At 38.1% G+C, this 22,410-nt stretch overlaps 1 protein-coding gene across 1 annotated transcript in view; it reads left to right on the plus strand.

The window, feature by feature from the left end:
* TGFB2 (transforming growth factor beta 2) overlaps positions 1-22,410 on the plus strand; it is a 104,528-nt gene that overhangs the window by 76,828 nt on the left and 5,290 nt on the right. Inside the window, exons 3-6 of the mRNA XM_044676903.1 lie at positions 17,882-18,014; positions 18,110-18,220; positions 19,530-19,695; positions 22,202-22,355. Coding sequence (XP_044532838.1) covers positions 17,882-18,014; positions 18,110-18,220; positions 19,530-19,695; positions 22,202-22,355 — 564 coding nt within the window. The remainder of the gene's footprint in view (positions 1-17,881; positions 18,015-18,109; positions 18,221-19,529; positions 19,696-22,201; positions 22,356-22,410) is intronic.

Below are 22,410 nucleotides of genomic sequence, written 5' to 3' on the forward strand. Positions count from 1 at the left end.
TTTCTTTCTTTCTTTCTTTCTTTCTTTCTTTCTTTCTTTCTTTCTTTCTTTCTTTCTTCCTTCCTTCCTTCCTTCCTTCCTTCCTTCCTTCCTTCCTTTCTTTATTTCTCAATTGACTCCAAATCTAGCATTCTTTCTATTACATCTTGTTTCCTTCTACAATTTGGATTCAAAGTTCTCCCACAACTTGACCGATGGTGTCATCATTAGCATTGCAACATGGACCTGGTTAGAAAGTGTGCCATTTCTAAAGGTTTTCCTTGTTTTTCCTCAAAGCAGTTGGCTAGTTAAAGAATACTATTTTATGAGGGTTGCACAGAGGCTGCTGTCTCTCCCTCCCTGTGAGAGAGACCTTAGAAGCTGAAGCTTCTATTGAAAGACACATTTGGTTTGGCAGAGAATCTTGGGACTTTGACTCCACTCTCTAGGTTGTCCTATAGAATTCTCTGTCAGCACTCTGGAGAAGGGGAAGATCCTGCTGCTGCCTTTCTCTGACCCCTGCTATGCTAATCGTCACCAAAGAACATACATTTATTTGATCCCAGTATGATTTTGAATGTACACCAGGATTTGGGACAATATGAGAGGATAAAATCTTTTTACAGAGGGAAAGAAAAAAACATTAAGTAAGAAAGTTTTGCTAGCTACGAATAGCCTTAGCAATGTTTTTAAAGATTTATGCCAAATGCAACCTTTATTGGAATTTGATCAGATAAAGCTCCAATGATTTGGGAATGTCTTTGAACCCACGGTATTTATCATAACTCTTAGCCACTTTGGAAGCTCAAGTACATCTTTCTTTGATTAAGTTGCTCCTGTATTTGTGATTAAATCTCTTTCAGAATCATAAGTTTGGGAAGGGGAAACGGGAAAAGAGAATCCTCCTCTGAAGGAGCATTCCAGAAACAAGTCAGGGGCACCATCTTATAGAAGGGGAACCACAGGAGCAGCAGTTAGCTTTTATGTATACCATAAGATCTGGATCAGAGCCACCATCTATCCAGTTCAGTGGCACCATGGAAATATTGTAGTGCTAAGCCCAGAGAATGACTCTTAGGGCTGAAGGAAACAGTGGATTGTCTAAGCCAAACCATTTCATTTTACAAATGAAGAAACTGAGACCTAGAGAAGTCAAAGATTATACAAATACTTTAATTATAGAGTCAGGACTAGAAGAATGATAATAACAAGAATAACTAACATTTATACAGAGCTATAAGATTTGCAAGACACTTTAGACATATATCATTTAGTCTTTTTTTCTAAACCTTACTTTCTACCTTAGAGTTGGTACTTACTCTCAGTTCCAAGGCAGAAGAGTGTGGTAAGGGATTGACAATTACAGTTAAGTGACTTGCCCAAGGTCATTCAACTAAGAAGTATCTGAAGTCATATTTTATCCCAGAACCTCCTGGCTCTAGACCTGCCTCTCTTTCTACTAAGCTATTTAATAATGTGTTCAGCCCCATATTTCATTTCCTCTTCCTTATAACTCTGAGAGAAAGATGCTATTATTCTTCCTACTTTACAGGTGAGGACACCAAGACTAAAAGGGGTTAAGTGATTTGCTGAGGTAGGATTCAAACTCTGCCTCCACGTCCAGGGCCCTTTCCCCTATACTTTGCCACCCTTTACCAACTCTGAAATTGGCATCTGTGTCTGGGACTCTTCCCTCAAATACTGGCCTCAAAGAATTTCCCATGTCCTAGATATAATAATAATAGTGACAATAATCAATATCTTTCATGTAACCATTAGTAATTAGTATCCAGGAAAAATATCCCAAACTATCTTGAAACTTTTGAACTTTATAGCTTTTGCCATATATCAGAATTGGAAGTTTCATATATTTATAATCCACTTCATCAAGTATAGTAAGATACAATTTCCTACATTTAATTGATTGGTACCTAAGGCTAAGTCCTAATACATTGTTGGTATAGATTACAGAAAGTCCACAGAAATGCCTCAGAATCTCTCCTTGCCTGCCAATAAGAGGGGCTGGAAAGGTCATGCCTCATGGAGAGCAATCCTGCAGTGTGAATTGCTATACTGGAACTCAGTTACCAGGGGAATGATCTCACTTTCCTAGAGGAGGGGAAAAAGTCCTCTTCTGCAGACCAGCTAGTCCTACAAAACATTATAGGTGGTGCAGAAATCCTTTTTCTCTTAAAGTGACCCCCTTCTCAGGACAAAGGAGCATACCTTCCTTCTTGCATCTGGAAATTTGTTAAATAACGTTGCTTTCCATATTCATATTGGTTGTGATTGTATAAATGCCGACTATTCCTTCTCAGACTTTTCCTTCCCAGATAGAAAAGCCATTTAGGGCAATGCCCTAGAGTAGGAGCCATCGGATTGCTTTCAAGACTAAGTCATTAGTTTCAAACCACTGAGCAGTAACGTGTTAAAATAACTTACTAGGGAAGGAGTGTGGTGTGTTTGGGTCATACGTCATAAAGCATCAGGAGAAAAGCAGCCAAAATGTTGCCTTTTATCACGGTGTTGGTGTGAGGCTGCATATATTGGGTCTCTGATAGGCTAGGGGAATGGAATCTGCTGAGCTTTCTCCATCAATCATTAGAAAAGGAATGTGTTGAGTTGAAATGAACCTGCTACCTTACCCAATGTGCTTCAATGGAAATCTAGGTTACCAAGAAGGGAGTAAAGGCATGGAGTCAAAGGGAACAATAAAACTGTGCAGAAGCATAGGTAGGCAGGATTTTAATGTCACCTCTGGCTCCCTTGGAACTTTGGGAGAAATGTTTTTTTGGAAATATGTCTCAAGTATTGGTTTTCAGTACTGAGTCACCAGACTGGATTATATTTATACTCTGGGCATTAATTAAATTTTGGGTTATGCGCACTCATGGAGAATGATAGTATGGATAATATGACAACATAATTCCAAAGCCATATGTCTGTAGAATGTAGAGCCAAAGGGCAGCATTCAAATGCTACTTCTGACATTTACTACCTGTGAGACCTTTGGCAAGACATGTGATCTCCAGAGGACTTGATTTTCTCACCTGTAAAATCAGAGCCTCCACCTTAATGGCCACTAAGTTCTTCTCCCACTAGATCCATCAACTATGACAATAGTAGGCTTTAATTGTGGATAGTCCTTTAACAATACCAACAGCGTACCCACTCTACCCTAACCCTTTGCAAGGATTCCTTAGCCTATGGGCCAGTGATGGTGAACCTTTTAGAGGCTGAGTGCCCAAAATACAACCATCATCCTGCATGTGACTCCCCCGCCTTACCCCAGACAGGAGAGTGAGGAAGCTCTCCCATTGGGCTGCTGGATAGAGGGACGAGAGTGATGAGAGAAGTGTCCTCAGGCTTGTGTGGAGAGGGGGAGGTGAATAGCCCCCTCTGGCACACATACCATAGGTTTGCCAACATGGCTATAGGCTTTCACACATAGATGGATACTTGATCTAGTCCTTGCCTTCACCTCTAATTTACTTTTTGGTCCTGGAAAGTCCAGGTCACCTCTTTAGTTTCTTTGTAAAGTAAGAGGAATTAGATATTTAAGGTCACTGATATTTCTGATGTCCCTTTATGCTCTAATTCTAGTACAAAATCAGAGACAAGTCCTATTTTTAAAGAAAATTCTAGTTTCAACTATGTGGGAACATAGCTCAAGTGGTGTTAATGATGAAGGTTCTCTCCATTTTTATTCCTCCTCAGACATACTCCTGTCTTTCTTTGTGTCTTTATCTCTTTCTCTACCTCTGACTATATAAACTTGACTTTATAATTCTCTATCTCTGTCTCTTTGTCTCTCTTCTTTCTTTCAGTCTCGGTCCCCCTGTGTTTCACTGCCTCTGTCTCTGTCTGTGTGTCTGTCTGTCTCTCTTTCACATACACATAACATACACATACACAGAGTTCAGCTTTCATTTCTCATTTTGCCCAGGGGTGCAAAAAATAAAAAAAGAAGTCAGCCAAAAAAAAAAAAAGTGGCTGTTAAATTAGATTTACAAAAAGTGCTACTGAAAGAGGTCATACTGTGCTTCTGTTGTCCAAGATTTTATGGCATACAATCCCCTTCACACCGATCCTTACCGAGGCGCCACTCTGTAGTCAGACATAGCACAGTACCCCCTTTTTAAAAAATGTCCCATGATATAATAAACACATTGTATGCACGAGACCATTAATATCCAGATTTTTGCAAACTGAACAGAAACCATTCTGCCTTCCTAGGGAAAGTAGATCATTGTCACTCCTACAGAGGGCTGACACTATCCTCTAGGCTTCATCTCTTTGTGAGTGGGTGTGGTCAAAAAAGGCTAATTCGTGACCAGTTGTACTTTCCATTCAAAATTACTTCTGTAGCTGCTATTTTCAGAGCCTGGCACTGTTGCAGCTCTGACTTTAGACTAATGTTCTACTCGACACCTTTACTTAAAAATAAAAACAAGAACCCAATTCCTACTTTTACATAGTAGGTTAATGGCCATCTACAGCTCTTTTCCAAGAGTTCTTAAGTTAGAGTTCAGAAGATGTGAATTCTAGCCCTAGTTCTGCAATATATCAATTGCAAAGGAAAGAGAACTAACTTTGGCGTTAAAAACCTACTTTTAAATCCTATCTTTGCTATTTTATGTCTTTGTCACCTTGAACAAGTCTTTTGGGGAGAAGGGGTTGGGCTCAATGTCCTTCATGCTATTTTCCAGCTCTAAATTCTGTTGTTCTGTGCAAGTCACTTACCCTTTTGGTGGTCACTTTCCTCATTTGTGGAATGAGGCTATTGAACTAGAAGATGATCTCTAAGATCTGAAATTCTAAGTACTATTCTGTTAAATTCAACAAACAAGTCCTATTAAATCTCAGAGAGTCAGTGTGAGTTGACCTTAAAAACAGAATAACCCACATTTAAATCTTACCTCAGACCCATAGTGCTTTGTGAGCAGTGTGACTTTGGCTAACTTTTCAATGCTTCAGATTTCCCAAAGATTGTAGACCAGTTTCTGATCTGCATTGGTAGAAAGGATTTATTTACCCGTTCCAATGAAATTAAAAATCAAGTAATTTGATCCCTACTATCCTCTTATTTAAGGTACTCTGCAATGGATTTGACAATCAATAATATGGTCGGCATTCTTGTGCTTCCTTATTATCTTTCTTCAGCTGTTCAATTTTGTTTGCAATTTTTCCATTTTAAACTACTTTACAGATTTTGCTTTTTTGTTTGTTTGTTTGTTTGTTTGTTTTGCTATCAGCCATTGATGTTACTATGTACAATATCTTTCTGGTTCTTCTTAGTTTACTTTGCATCAAGCCATGTAAGGCTTTCCAAATTTAGGATTTTACATTCTATTGGGAGAAGAAAATAATTAATAAAGAGTTGAGAAGTGTAGAAGGGAGGAGAGAAGGTACTTATGAGATTGTATGATGGGGAAAGTCCAGAGTCAGGAGTAGAGTCCAGAGAAGAATAAAGACATGGACACTTTCTTGGCATTTTCCTTAAATTGAAGGTTCATAATTTTATAGATGAAGAAACTGAGCCCCAGTGAAGTTGTGACTTATTTGTCACACAATTAGAAAGATTCTAAAGCAATATTCAAAACTCAGGTCTTTCTGACTTTAAGACCAGAATTCTATTTATCAAGCATCCTACTTGACTTTTACAGATGAGGAAATTGAAGTCTTTGGAGTTAACATTTTATTCTTTTTTTTGCCACTTAATGTTTTGAGATTCAGATGATTCTGATTATGCTGCTTCAGGTCAATAAGCATTAGGAAAATATTGAAGCTTCAACTACTCATTGGAACTTGGAAACATTCCAAAGTTTGATAATGTGATAGCACCATGATTTGTTAGTATGTCAGGGCAATTTTACATCTATGTCCCCATAATCTAGCTCTCTACCTTGTATGTAAGGATAAAGGCTGGATTCGGTTAGTCTAGAAAACTTCTGGTGAGGAAAATTCCTCTACCAATGCAGGTTGGTACCCTCTTTGCATCTTATAGTGATAAAGACTTGTCTAGAATGGTGATGGCAAACTGTCTTGTGGTTACACCTTAAGCAGCCAACAAAACTCCTGAGTACATTCCAGACTAGATTAAAATGTAATTGGAAAATGTTTAACAAAATAAGTAAAAATATATTACAGCATAGATAATGAGAATTTTGGAGAACTTGACACCACTAGTTTAGAACATTGAGAAGTTAAGCGATTTATCCAGAGACACATAGCCAATATGTGTCAGAGGCAGAACTTGGACCTCTCTGGCTCTAAGACAAATTTTCTTTTATTTTTTGGATGATTTTTAAAATTTATTTTTAATTTTTATTTTTTAGAAAAATTTTTCCATGGTTACATGATTCATGTTCTTGCTCTCTCTCCCCCCAACCCCCGTAGCTGATTTCCACTAGTTTCTTCCTGTGTCATCGATCTAGACCTATTTCCATATTATTGATAACTATTCTAGGGTAAGAATAGGCTCATTAAGAGCCTACATTCAAATCGTGTCCGTATCAACTCATGTGTTCAAGCAGTAGTTTTTCTTTTGTGTTTCTACTCCTGTAGTTCTTCCTCTGACTGTGGGTAGAGTTCTTTTCCATAAATCCCTCAGAATTGTCCTGGGTCATTGTATTGCTGCTAGTGCAGAAGTCCATTACATTCGATTTTACCACGATGTATCAGTCTCTGTGTATAATGTTCTTCTGGCTCTGCTCCTTTCACTCTGCATCAATTCCTGGAGGTCATTCCAGTTCACATGGAATTCCTCCACTTTATTATTCCTTTGAGCACAATAGTATTCTATCACCAGCATACACCACAATTTGTTCAGCCATTCCCCAATTGACAAGCATACCCTCCTTTTCCAGTTTTTTGCCACCACAGAGAGCGCGGCTATAAATATCTTTTTCCCTATGATCTTTTTGGGTTACACACCTAAGGCAAACACTAAGGCAAATTTTCTATCCATTATGCCTATACTATATCTGTGATTCCTTCTTTCCTCCCTCCCTTCCTTCCTTCCTTCTTTCCTCCCTCCCTCCCTTCCTTCCTTCCTTCCTTCCTTCCTTCCTTCCTTCCTTCCTTCCTTCCTTCCTTCCTTCCTTCCTTCCTTCCTCTCTCCACTTCCTCTATTCCTCCCTTGTCTGGAATTCCTTATAATTGTCAGTATCTTACCATGTAAAAACATCCCACGATATATCTTCCTTTGACAACAACAATAAGAAAAGCTCACATTTGTGTAGCATTTTGAGGCTTTCAAATCCTTATGTATATGAATCCGTCTGATTAATGATTCTTATTCTAAATGCACTCAATCCTGGCATAATCATTCATGTTAGAATGGATAGTGACCCTCTCCTGTTTCCAATTGCCAGCAGAGCTGACTAGGCTTAAGTTAAAGTAAATAATTATCTGAACATTATACTCATTTGCAAATTACCCCTCATAGTTTATGTAATAAATACCTGAGAGGTAGATTAGGTTTTGAATCCGTTGCTGATATAGTAAAAAGAGTCCTTGATTTAAAGTCAGAGGAGAATTCAAATCCCAGTTCTTCTACTTGATCATAGATTTAGAATTGGGAGAGACCTTGGAGGTCACATAATCTAACCCCATTCATTTTACATATGAGGAAAATGAAGACCAGGGTGGGTGGGACACACGATATTACAATGATATTGGAGGAGAACATGTACACAGATAATGCATCTGAGAATCTGATTATTCAGCTAGCTTTAGATCCACTGAATTATACTATGCTCAGCCTATACAAATATCCCCATCTTATCTGTATCATAAAAGATTTGATCAGATGCTTGCTGAAATGTTATATCCATGGCATAACTCAGCAGGAACTCTATTAACCTTGTCAAAGAAGTAAATCAATTTAGTCTTGCATAGACCTGTCATGAACTCATGGTAGTAATTACTCCTCTTTTCTAAGTGCTCACAAAAACATTCCTTTAAAAACAACCCCTAGGATTTTGCCAGGGATTTAAAGCCAAACATATTGGACTACTGTATTCTTTCTTGAACACTACAGCGATATTCCAATCTTCTCCCAGTCACTATAATTTTTCAAAGATCAAATGATTAGAGGGTTAGAGCATGTGGGTACTTTAGAAATAACCTAGTTCAAAGGTCTATGGATAGGTTTCAGGGAGTCCCTGAAGTTGGGTGGAAAAATGTATATAGGTATCCCTTCCATATCACAACTTTCCTCATCTTGGTTTTGATATATTGCAAGTCTGCATAAGAAATTAAATAGGAATTTTGTGGGATTTTTGAAGAAGCTACAGAACACATACCAAGGCTAGCAGATGACCCAAAAGAAGTTTAAAAACTCAGAAGTGCATAAAATATATGTCTAGTATTAAATAATACCAACATATTTTATCTTTCAACACCACAAATATACACAATTTCTTTTTTAACATTAGAATAAGTGAGAAGTTAAAACTTTGTAAAAATATAGGAGTAAAAAATTTTACATGGATTTTCCAAATTGTAGGGGTGCTGTGCCTCTAACCCCCATGATATGGAAGGGATACCAGCATTTTTATTTCCTCTAACCTTTAACTAGATTTCAGCATTTCCTTCAATTATGGATATAGGCAACAAAATATTATTCTTAGAAGGGTTCCATAGGCTTAACCAGATTGTCAAATTGGTTTAGGCACACACACAAAACATTTAAGCTTCTTTGATTTAATTGTACCATTTTATTTTAGTGATAATGAAAATAAAGCTCAGATAAATTCAGTGATTTAGCCAACATTGGAGAAAGCAGCTTAGCAATTGCATATGTATGTTCTTTAAGTATAGTGGCAGATTGTTCATGCTGGTAACTTAAACTTATGGAGAACAAATAGTTGTTCTTTTGTTTTCTTTTATTTTGTTAACCATTTTTATTTTATACCTTCTAGTCTGAAAATAATTATCTTTGGTAGAGAAAATGAAAATAGCACTTGAATTATTCTGCCTTCTTTCAGTCATATGATCTCACTGTTTCATCTACTCCAAGCAGTAGTTACATCAGTTTCTTGCTCTTTCTTTTTCTCCCAACAGTGTTAAAAATCCTTTTTTGTTGTCCTTAGTATTCACTGTAGCATGGAGCTCATCCTGGGCTTTTGTATTTTTGTCATTCTTTTTTTTTTTAATTTTAAAACCCTTACCTTCCATCTTGGAGTCAATAGTGTGTATTTGCTCCAAGGCAGAAGAGTGGTAAGGGTAGGCAATGGGGGTCAAGTGACTTGCCCAGGGTCACACCAGCTGGGAAGTGTCTGAGGTCAGATTTGAACCTAGGACCTCCCATCTCTAGGCCTGGCTCTCAAACCACTGAGCTACCCAGCTGCCCTCTTTTGTCATTATCCTTACTAGACCTTTGCCACTTTTTGTAATCATCTTCAGTTACCTGCCTTCTATTTTTTCTACATTAAAAAATCTTAATTGGTCAGTGAGATTCCTGTTAACCATATAAGATTCTTTAGGCACCTCTATTCTTGCTTTTTATTCTCCCCATTGGAATCATTTGTACCATTGGTACCTACTTTACCAATCCGTTCTTTCCTATTAATCCAGAATAACAGCAGCTATAATATTTTCCAGGTTGAAATTATCAACAAATTTTGCTTTTGTGATTCTTTAAAAAGCACATTGCAGGGGCAGCTAGGTGGCACAGTGGGTAGAGTGCCAGGCCTGGAGGTGGGAGGATCTGAGTTAAAATCTGGCCTCCAGATACTGTTAGTTGTGTGACAGTGGGCAAGTCACTTAACCCCAACTGCCTAGCCCTTGCTGTACTTCTCTCTTAGAATTAATACTAAGACAGAAAGTAAGGGGTTAAAAAAGGAAGTGGGCTTTTAGTTTAAGGTTAATTTGCACCCTTATATGAGAAAATGAACATAAATATTATAAAACTATCATATATTTATTTCATTATAACATATAAAAGAATGGTACATATTTCTATGCTTTGGTATACAATTTGAAAAGGAAGTGGTCCATATAGTAATAAATTGGATATCTGGGGCCTCTTTTCTCCTCTAGAGTATGTACTTTTATGTGCATCTTTCTTTGGATGGTCATTTCATGGGAGCAGATTAGTCAGGGACTGAAATTCTAAGATACATGCTACTTAAGACCTCTTAGAGAGGTGCAATTACAAAGGAGCCATTGCAATTATAGGAAGGAAAAATAATGAGAAAAACAAGATAAGTGCCGGTTCTGTTAAGTCCCTTCTGTGAAATAACTATCCTCTGTGTTGGTTTTTCAGGCACCCCTCAAGTGACCCAGGTAGTGATCAAGGAAATTGCAGTCACAGGGAATACAGAGTTTTATTTGTGCCACAGTGGAATATTGTATCAGCAACGAAAGTCACTGATTTCACCCAGTCTCCTCCGGCACTGGTCAAGGCCAGGCTTTCTATTACTTGAAAATTGTGTGTGTGTGTGTGTGTGTTTGTGTGTCTGTGTGTCTGTGTTTAATGGTTGAGTAAAGCCTTATTGTAAGTCTGGCATTAATTGTACTGATAAATCCATTTTTTTCTTTCTGATTATCCTTAAAACAAGTTTTAAGCGAATTTTCCCCCCTGTTGTAGTACCAAATACCTGGTAGTTTTTGATTTTTAGTTGCTGGCATAGGTATAAAGTTAAGTTCACTTTGTAATCTGAAGCCTTGGAGCCTCCCTATTCCTGTTGTCTTTGGTTTTGATTATTGTCCTGGTATTCTATTTCTTCTTTATCATTAATGGCAAAATTCTCATTTCTCCATAATTATGGTAAGCAGCTTGGATATTAGAATTGTTTTAGAAGCCTAAGCATAAGCTACTCCTTAAAGGAAAGAGTATCAGGAATCAGTTTTTCTGTGTATTTTAAATCAATTCAATAAGCATTTGTTAAACTTCTAACATGTGCTAAACACTCCTAGGTGCTGAGCACAATAAGCCACATTCTTCCAGGGCTGAATCCATCAGTCAGCAAATATTTATTTAGTTCCTATGAAGTATATTCAAGGTAATATTTGAGGTGTTGTGGAGGTCTTTAGACCAAAGAAGTGGGAGACTTGGTTTCTGCCTCCCTAGGAGATTACAGTCTACTTAGGTAGGGATTGAGGATAAAATGACAACTACAAGGTATTCAGTGATTAGTGCCAAATGAGTTGTATTGACACTAGGATGACACAGAAATTCAGGGGAAGGAGAGGTCACTTTTGGATTATACTGTTTAGAGAAGGCTTCATGGAAGAGAAGGGATTTCACCTGGAACTTCAAAGATATGGAAGATGATAATAAGGGAAAGAACAAGCGGAGCATTCTAGAAGGGGTTTCTAGTATGGCCACAAAAGTAAGAAAACTTAAGGCATCTTCTGAGATTTTATTCAGCACTTGCTTTGTGCCATACACTGTGCCAAGCCCACAGGTAAATAAAATGGTCCCTAACTCCAAGGAACTTATATTCTAATGAGAGAGACTGAGTAAGAGAAATCAAGGGAGGGAGTTGAGCAGGGAGTCAAATGAGCATGGATAAGACCTTTCATGAAATGGTGATCTGGGTAAGGAATTTGCCAGTCAGAAGGCAAGCCCAAGGGCAGAAATAACTGCACACTCATGCTGCACGTGAGCTGCCTCCTTACGCCAGACAGGGGAAGGAGGAAGCACTCCCACTGGGCTGATGGGCAGAGGGGCAGGTGCTATGAAAAAATGCCCTTAGGCACGGTGGAGATGGGGAGGGAAGCAGCCCCCTCTGGCACAAGTGCCAAAGATTCACCAACACTGATATAGAGGAAGGGAAGGCTGAGGGCATGGAGATGAAGTCTGGAGAGTGAGTTGAGATGGAAATGAAGTGACCAGGACCGGGGACCCTCATGAAATGATGTTAGGAGTGATGAATTCACCCCAAGGACAGTGAATAAACAAATGTCCACTGAGTAAGGGTTTAGTTGGGAATAGTGGAAGATATATATATTATAAAGATAGTCAATAAATGTTTATTAAGCATTTATTATGTGACCATGCTGAGGATGCAAAGAAAAGCAAAAACAGTCCTTGTTTTCAAAGAGCATACATATGGCTGAGGAAGGGGGTTGGAGATAATATGTACATAGGGAGTTAAATACAAGATATATAGAGAAGAGATGGAAGATAATCTGAGAGAAGAAAGCATCAACAACTGGGAAGGTCTATGGAAGGTGGAACTGCATTTGTACTTTATGATTTGTCAAAATTTTTCCATATACATTTTCTCATTTAATACTTTAATATATGTATATATTAATGTATTAATATATGCATGTATATATAGACATACACTATACATATGGTATGTATACACAATTATTTACTTATTTTTATTTATTTAGTGTGTATATATATGTTTGTGTACTTCAGAGTCAGTTGTACAGAGAGCTAATCTCAAAAGATCTGGATTTGAGATCTACCACTGACACAAATATGACACCATGCAAATCACTTAACCTCTTAATCAATCAACTCTCTAAGATTCTCAGTGGCAGAAAAGGAGCTGATCTGCACTGGGAAGGGAAGTTCCTCCCCAAAGAACACCCTACACCAATGAAATTGTGGATCTAGTTCCCTACCATCCCATACTGATGTTAATATATATCAGTAGTGTAATAAATGAAACATTTACTATTTTTGTGGATAGTAACAAAGTTGGGAGGCAATCAGATTTAATTTTTAAGTAGCCTTGAAATGTCTTTTTCAAGCTAATATATATATATATATATATATATATATATGAATGTGGAAATGGTGAGGTCCCCACTCACTGTCCACTCAGGATATACATAGCTTAAAATGAGCCTAGTGGATGGACATGACAGGAAATCTTCAAGAAAATCAGATAGTGAGCCTTCTAGACCCTCTTACTTTCAGTTTTAGAGGTGAAGAAACAGCTACTTAACCTTTTAAAAAGAAGATAATATCAGGTCAGTGTGTCCACCCTTTCTCCCACAAAAGGTCAGATCTGCACAAAATGATCTAATTTGGCAAGGGAGATAAACAGAGAGTTCAAGGAAGGCTACGCCTTTGGAGTTAAGATTTCTGAGCTTTGGGTCACGATGGGATGGGTTCCGGGCCAGCTCTCAGGCAAAGGAAATTATGAAGCAGGAGGAAGGCTGCTTTTTATACAGCATCANTATATATATAAATGAATGTGGAAATGGTGAGGTCCCCACTCACTGTCCACTCAGGATATACATAGCTTAAAATGAGCCTAGTGGATGGACATGACAGGAAATCTTCAAGAAAATCAGATAGTGAGCCTTCTAGACCCTCTTACTTTCAGTTTTAGAGGTGAAGAAACAGCTACTTAACCTTTTAAAAAGAAGATAATATCAGGTCAGTGTGTCCACCCTTTCTCCCACAAAAGGTCAGATCTGCACAAAATGATCTAATTTGGCAAGGGAGATAAACAGAGAGTTCAAGGAAGGCTACGCCTTTGGAGTTAAGATTTCTGAGCTTTGGGTCACGATGGGATGGGTTCCGGGCCAGCTCTCAGGCAAAGGAAATTATGAAGCAGGAGGAAGGCTGCTTTTTATACAGCATCATTCATTCTGGAGGGCAACCTGTATGATTAAAGGTTTAGGAAATTGGCCCTGTGAGTAAAGATTTGGGAAACTCAGTTTATTTAGCTTAAAAAAGAGAGGGCTAACGGAGGACTTAATAACAGCCTCCAGGAATATGAAGGGATATTCTGTGAGTGATGATGAGCAGCTGTTTCCTGTTTCCATCAAGGACCAGAAAAGAGGGAAAAGCTTACAGTGCAAGGGGGCAGTTAGGAAAGACTTCCTGGCCATAAGGGTTATGATATTGTAGTAAACTACCAACAAAGGTAAGGAAGTCAACTTTCCCAATTCAGAATTATGTGGAATGTAATATTTCTGGAGCGAAATGTAAGTGTTGGTCTGCCCTAAGGGCAGGGGCATAAACCTGATAACTTTTCTAGATTTCTTCCCCCTTTTTGGTTATAAGGAAACATCTTTGGGATCACTGCTCTCTAGTATATGTGATTTCATTTGTGTGATACAGAATGTGGCTTAGAAGGGACTCTAAAATTACTTTTTTTCCTCTTCAGAATATTTTACAAGATCTCTTGGGTTCTCCCGTGTCTCCATCAAGCCTAGGATTTCCTTCATTTCCCAGGTGTCTATGCCTCTTTGCCATTTGGACCCACAGCTATGAGATTTATGCTTTGGGGGTTTTTTTGCCCCTCTCGAGCCTGAACAATTTTTATAGTGAGGCTCAAGTCAGCAGACAATAACAGTTTTTCAGCATCCTCTCCCTGCATCCCGTCCCCTCCTCTTACACCATGGGAAGATAAAGAAAGAAAATGCATGTTACTTTTTAGGAGAGCCTAATGGGGGAGGTAGGACAAATTCCTTACAAGTAGATATTGTTTTATTCTTTGTGTTTGTATCCCTAGCACCTTGCACAGTGTCACGCACATTATAGGTATTTAATAAATGTTTGTGGATTGATTCTTGCTAGTCACAAACACTTTCTCTCCTTCTCCAGCAAACATTTTTTTAAACACAATCTTAAGAATATATTCAAGCTGAGAAGCAGCATGATGTAGTGCCTAGAGAACTTCAAGGAGTCAGAAAGACCTGGGTCAAAATCTGCCTCTGACACCCAAAAGCTGTGTTATCCTGTGCAAGACTCCTGACCTCTTTATTTAATCCATTAGCCTATAAGTTGCAGAATAGTACTGTTCCCTGGGAGATATCATTTCCTCCCTGGGAATTCCCTATTTCAATGAAATCAAAGGTGAGGTATAAAAAGAATTTTTAGAGGAAGAAATTCAAAGAAAAAAATGTCAAAGTACCATGAATTAACACAGAAGGGACTTCTGATTTAATGGATTCAGAGCCATAAATAGAATTTCTGGGTGTCATTGATGAGGAGAAATTATTGAAGAATGGTTTGGGATGAGTTTTTTTATTCAAAGATATTTTATTTCCCCAGTTAAATATAATAAAAATTCTCAACATATGTTTTCCAAAATTATAAGATTCCCAATTGTCTCCCTTCCTCTTCCCACCCAGATGGTAAGCAATTATATCTGGATTATACATGTATTATCATGTAAAATAAAGCTCCATATTGGTCATTGTTGTAAAATAAATTAACCATAAAACCAAAAGCCCCAAATAAAACTGCAAACAAACTAATGTGGAAGATAGTAATACATTGATCTGCATCTGACTCCAACAGTTCTTTCTGTGGAGATGGATAACAGCATTCTTTGTCATAAGTCCTTCAGAATTAACCCAGACCATTGTTTTGCTGAGAGTAGCCAAGTTTATCACAGCTGATCATTGTATATTGTACAATATTGCAATTACTGTAAATAATGTTATTCTGGTTCTGCTTATTTCATGCTTTATCAATTCATGTAGATCTTTCCAGCTGTTCCTGAAATCATTCTACTTATTATTTCTTATATCACAATAGTTTTCCATCACCTACATATACCATGATTTGTTCAACCATTACCCAATAGATGAACATCCTCAATTTCCAGTTCTTTGCTGCCACAAAAAAGCTGCTATAAATATTTTTGTGTGAGAAGGTAAATTGAGTTTTTAAGGAGTTCAAGAATAGAAATTCCTGAAAATCTTTTCTTCATTTTTCATAATTACAACACATCCTAGGCTGATGAGTGGCATTTATTTCTGGCTAGAAGATGAGCCCTGGGTGTCTCTGTATTCCAGATGTGTTGGCAAGGGATTGTTTGTTTGTTTCTCCTGAGACTGAGCTGCTTTTAAATGATGCTTTTTACATTTCTTCTAATATTAGTTGTGCATAAGTATAGGGGTCAAGTTAGGAGATAAGATACAAAAAGAAAGGAGAAATATGATCTTTGCCATTTAAGAAGCTTATGCTCTAGTTGAAGAGATCAAATCCTATCTACACGAAATGTAGACTAAATAATAACATGTTAGAGCTTGAAGAGACATTAGAGATCATCTTGTTTAACCTACCTATTTATTTTACACATAAGAAAATCAAAAGACCATGGAATTCACAAAGTCTGATTATGCACATGGTCACTCAGGTAGTAAGGACGATTTAAATCTACTGTCCTGGTTTCCTTCCCACAATATCCTGAAATGACTTTCTAAGCCCATTAATTAATTTTAAAGTGCAGTTGAGCTAGTTGATAGAGATCTGTGATGCTCAAAAACCTAGTAAGTCCATGGCTATTTCTACTCTCCCACATTGGCTCTAGCCAACTTTCAAGAAGAACAAGTCCTGTAGTTCCACACTAGGTCTAGAGATGCTGTGAAAATATGGAGGAAAGGAGCTTAGGCAGGTCAGTAGCTGACATCAAGAAGCTTTAGAGTCAACCCATTCACATCTGCTGTTTATTATCCAAAGGCAGAGAATCAGAAAGCCATTTAAAAAGGTAGATTCTCTTTCAAAAAACCCGAGGACATAGTGCTGCTGTTTTTCACTTGTTTGAAATGAATACCTCTTAAAGATGTCTTGCGTAACTAAATAAGATTTGCCTGGGAGCTCTCATCTACACCCTACTCTTGACTGCTTCTGCCTAAACTCATTCCCAGCCTGTGGGATAGGAGGTGTCTTTATAAATCCTAATAAGTCACATCAGGAGTCAGAAGTCCAGTGTTATCCTTACCTAGAACATTGTGGCATGCCAAGGAATTTGGGATCCCTGGAGTTAAGGGCTAAGATTACAACTCAGTTTCCTCTATCAAGAGATTTATAACAGGAGCCTTCAGAGAATGAGAGAGAATAAGAGAAGAAAAGAAAAGAGAGATTAAGGAAGACACTCAGAGAGAAAAAGATAGAAGGAAGAAGAAAGAGGGAAGGCCCACTGTGTTGGGCCCTACCCTTAGCACTCCACCCCCACCTCAATTAAATAAATATGGTGCTGAGATTCTATGGCACAACAAAACTATTAACTTAATGGCACTGACTTGTAAAGCATGTGTCAGCAGAAGTAAAATAATTAATGTCACTTTCTGTTACATATTTGGCTGGATGATTCACAGCACTTTTTACCACAACAAGCAGCTGATTTCATTGCTTATTCCCCCCCCCCCCCCCATACCCCCTGACAGCATACAACTTGGTTTAATGTGTTCTATATATGGTCATATTGGAGAGAAAGAGAGAGAGAGAGAGAGAGAGAGAGAGAGAGAGAGAGAGAGAGAGAATAATATGTGGATGATCACAAATATCTAAAAGGACATTGATAACCCAGAGTTTATCAAGTAGGTGGCAATCTGGATGGTGATAATATCAAATCTATATCAAATGAGAACATTTGAAGGAACTAGCCATGTTCAGCTTGAAGAAAGGAAGACACAGAGGGGCCATGAGAGCTGGTTTCAAGAATTTGAGGGGCTGGTGCACAGAAATGAGATTAGATTTATTCTGCTTGCCTTCAAGGGATGGAACCAAGAACAATAGAAAGAGACAAATTTGGTTGATATTGGGACAAACTTTTTAGTAATTAGAGCTGTCATAAAGTGCAATGGGCTTGTTGGAGAACTGGTGGATTCTGCTTCATTGGAGGACTTCAGGGAAAGGCTAGGTGTTCCTGGGTATAAACCTAGTTCAAGTTTGTATTATTATAAATGGTTTCTGAGGTTTAACAATTATACCTCTATGACATCACTTAATTTCCCTAGACTTCATTTATAAAATGGCGATGAGAAGGGATGACCTGGATGGCCTTTGATATGACATTCTAGATCTAATTCTTATAATGCTTTGTTCCTCAATTCTTGGATTCCTTGGAATTTAGATGATGAACTGGAATCCTGTTTTCATGAGAAGAGCTATTATTTTCAGTTGTCTTGGTTAAAATATACCAGTTCTTTATTTTCCACTCTGCCTTTTCTTTTCTTCCAGATTCTCAAATCCAAAGATTTAACATCCCCAACCCAACGCTACATTGATAGCAAGGTTGTTAAGACAAGAGCAGAAGGGGAATGGCTCTCATTTGATGTCACCGACGCTGTGCATGAATGGCTGCACCATAAAGGTTACCCACCAGCCTTTTGCTTTCCTTGGTAGATGTTTAGTGACTGAGTTGTTAAGGGGGGAAAAGAATGACTTCCCTGACTTCATGTTTTCCAGACAGGAACCTGGGATTTAAGATAAGTTTACACTGCCCATGCTGCACTTTTGTACCATCCAATAATTACATCATACCGAATAAAAGTGAAGAATTAGAGGCAAGATTTGCAGGTAACTTGCTAAAGTTTTTTTTTTTCTCTTCATCCATCTTTTCTGATATTCAATTTGAAAGACCAGAATTTAAATCTGTGCCACTATTCCAGAACTAATAGTTAAAACAGTTACATTTTAAATTAAAAAAAATAGTTTAAAAGGCTTTGGGATTTGGAGCATAAAAGTACTTAGGCTTCCAACTCCTTTCTTACTCAATATTTACAAGTTTATATCAAATTACAAGGATACCTTGACTCAATTTCCCTTCTTCTCTCTATCTCCTGATATGGACATTATCAATAAAATCCCCCCAAAGTCACAGAGTAGTGGGGGGAAGCCAACAGCTTAGATAATCCACAGATTCAACAATTGGACCTTGAATGATCAAGACTGCCCATACCCCATAAATACAATCTAAATCATGCATCTATGACTTTGTCAATCCAATTCCAAGATAATGTGGCATGCAAGTCGCTGTCCTTTTATGAACCGCTCCTACTCAGGCTCTCATGGCCCCTTTGAAAGATCACAGCAGGGCTTTGTGGCCCTTGCTAAGGGAAAAATCCCTTCCTTTACCAAGGCCTTAAGATTTCTGTCAGCATCTAACTTAGTCATGATTCTTGGGAGCATTGAGATTAAACGATTAAACTAGCAATCTCTTGATTGTGCCTCTGGGAGCTCAGGTTTCAGAGCCTTAGAGGGAATCAGGAAAGTGCTGAGGATGCCATAAAGTTGATGAAAAAGCCCTTTCTTTACCTAAAATAGCACTAGGTGAGGGTGACTTCTGTTTTGCTCATACTTAGCTTGTTGCTCCTCAGTGTAAGGCGTACTTTGTGTTCTGCTGGAGAGCGTTCTTGGTTTGGTAGCCTGGGGTGAAATGTGACAGGCATGGGCATCCAAACATGGTGGACTGCCATGCTTTTGGCCAGGGCACAACTGAGAACAGCTCAAGCAGAGTATTGACTGAGCTATACTTGGGAGGTTACCCTTGTTTTGTGGGATAAGAACTTACTACATGATTATTTCTCTCTCCAATCCTCACTGCTCATGGCATTGGAATTCCAATTGAAGAGAGTCTAATTTAGAAGAAACAAACAAACAAACCAAAAAACAAGACAGAACTTGCTTAGAAAGCTAGTTGGTGACTGTGTCCTTGATAAGTCCTATTGCATGACATCCATCTCAATGGGGGACAAGCATAGCACCCTGTCATCAGTTTCATCCTTCTCCCTTCTGTCTGTGACAATGATCAAAGAGATAAAGATGGTTGATTATAATTAATGAAGATCAAAGCTAAATATTTATTACCCAAATGCATTTTTTTAAGGTATTGATGGCTCCTTCAGTGATCTGAAAACTGTAAAGTCCACTAGGAAAAAAAACAGTGGGAAGACCCCACATCTCCTGCTAATGTTGTTACCCTCCTACAGACTTGAGTCGCAACAGTCAAGCCGGCGGAAGAAGCGTGCGCTAGATGCCGCCTATTGTTTTAGGTAAACAAAACAAAACAAAACAAAAATAAAATAAAATCATTTTTTTCTGTTAACTTCCGAATTGCTTTTTCTATCTGTTGAACTAAATTTTATTTCTGGCTTCCTCTGAGTTATTCCTTAGCCTAGAGATGAAAGAGAAACAGGTCTTATTAACTTTCTTCTTAATAACTCTAAGTAAATGTCTTCTTTCTTTTTGGTTACTAGCAGTGCTTTCTGATGTGGAAGGCAGAAAATTCTGTCTTTAAATGCTCTTGCAGATTCATCTATGACTGAAGAGGGAATAACTTTCTTTTTGCTGCTGGTGTATATAGGCAGCTAGTAGGCATTGTGGATAGAGACCTGAACTTGGAGTCTGGAAGACCTGAGTTCAAAGCCAGCCTCAGACACATACTATGTCTGTGACCCATAGCAACTCATTTGATCTTCCCATGCCTCACTTTCCTCATCTTTAAAATGGAGGTGATGATAATAGCACATGTTTCCCAGGGTTGCTGTAAGCACAAAATTGGATAATGTTTATAAAATACTTAGTATAGTACTTGACATCTAAATGCTCAATACAGGCTTGTTTAAAAGAAATTATCCCCAGATGTTTGGAGTAAGAGCCAAAAGGTACTTAAGAATTAGAACCATCTAGTTCAACTCCCTTGTTTTACAAATGAGGAACTAAGAGCCCGGAGAAATGACTTACCCAAAGCAACACGTGTGGTTGGGTTTATCAAGATGTCATCTTTCTTGCTACCTTATTTATGACAGATCAGAGAACATGGAAAGAAGTGGGTAAAAATCATGTTTGTTCTCAAAATTGACATGGGAAGTGACTGGATGATGAGTTAAAATCCTAGTTAAAAATACCAGAAAAATAGGGACGAGACTTGAATCTCTCATGATCCACACTACAGGAACTACAGGGTCATCTGCTTTGTTATTTCCAGTAGAAGGAGGAATATGCTATTCAAATATGCTTTACAAGGGACCTCTTGGATCTAGAATTCCCAGCATTTTCTCACAGGGAGATAACAAGTTCTCACCCTGCTCATCAGAATAAGTATTGTGATTATTGGTCTCAAACCATTTAATTTCATTTTACACTCTGACTACTAAAGATTTCAATTGAGACCCAGACCAACCCCTCTGTGGGTATACACATCTTTGGTGGCACATGCCTGCCCTAACATTCTTTGTCCCCAGAAGGTTTCACAAGGACAACATTTGCCCTTCATGAGTAAATATGTGAATCTAGGCAAATTATTTCATCTCTGAGCCTCAGTTTCCTCATCTGTAAGACAAGGAGGTCATACTAGCTCAGGGATTCTTAGCCTAGGCTCTGTAAACTTGGGTTAGAAATATTTTGGTAAAATGACTAATGAGGAAAAAATGTTTACATTTTTGCACATTTAAAATTGATTTTAGATTGCTTACCAGAAAGAGGGCAGGGGAGGGAGGGGGAGGAGAATTTGGAACTTAAGAATGTTAAAAATTATTTTTATATTTAATTTAGGAAAATAAAATATTAAAAAGTATTTTGATAACTATGTTTCAATATTAGTATCCTTTGTAAATTCTATGTATATTATTTTTAACTATTTAAAGGTATAATTTTGAGAAGAACTCTATAGACTTCACTAGACTGCTAAACGGGTCTGTGACCCCAAGACAGTCAAGATCCCCGACCTTGATGATCTTTGAGGTCTCATCTGCCTCTAAGGGACTAAAATTCTTTAAGATGTTAGATCCAGGAGTAGCTAGGTAGCACAATGGACAGAGAGGCAGGCCTGGAGTCAAAAGGACCTGGGTTCAAATTTGGCTTTAGATGTTTCCTAGCTGTGTGACCTTGGGCACGTCATTTAATTCCATTTGCTTAGTCCCTGCCCTCTTATCTTAGAATTGTTACTAATAAAGTAAGAGTTAGGGGGCAGCTGGGTGGCTCAGTGGGTTGAGAGCCAGGCATCCTGGGTTCAAATCTGGCCTCACGTACTTCCTAGCTGTGTGATCCTGAGCAAGTCACTCAATCTCCCATTGCCTAGTCCTTACCACTCTTCTGCCTTGGAACCAATACACGGTATTGATTCTAACACAGAAGGCAAGGGTTTTAATAAAAAAAAGTAAGAGTTTAAAAAATATGCTAGTATTTTATAGAATGTAAGCTTCTTTAAGGTAGAGACTATCCCTTCTTTTTGTATACCCAGTACCTAGTATCTAGTACACATAAGATAAGTGCTTGTTGATTGACCTAATTTGAAAATTGCCTCTGTGCAGAATTGCAGAGAGTTTGTTTTTCCCCAACCTTTTCTCTGCTATTGTCTGACAGGAAATTGAGAATAAAAGTTTGATCATCGTGGCCTGGGTTTAGATTAGTCAGATTTAGGGCTCAAGGCATAAAACATTGTGTAGTGAACTAATATGATCACTCTAGATCACAGCAAAACCCTGAAGACCTGTAGTTCTTTTCTTTTCTTTTTCTTTTTTATTCTAATATCTCGGTCTACTCTTTTTCTCTCAACAGGAATGTACAGGATAATTGTTGCCTGCGTCCACTTTATATTGATTTCAAGAGAGACCTTGGATGGAAATGGATACATGAACCCAAGGGGTACAATGCTAATTTCTGTGCTGGTGCCTGCCCATATTTATGGAGTTCAGATACTCAGCACAGCAGAGTAAGTCTTTTACTACCTTGAGAACTTGCTTGTAAAGTTATGGAAAGCCCACAGC

This window comes from Gracilinanus agilis, chromosome 4 (genome assembly GCF_016433145.1).
Source record: "Gracilinanus agilis isolate LMUSP501 chromosome 4, AgileGrace, whole genome shotgun sequence".
NCBI lineage: Eukaryota > Metazoa > Chordata > Mammalia > Didelphimorphia > Didelphidae > Gracilinanus > Gracilinanus agilis.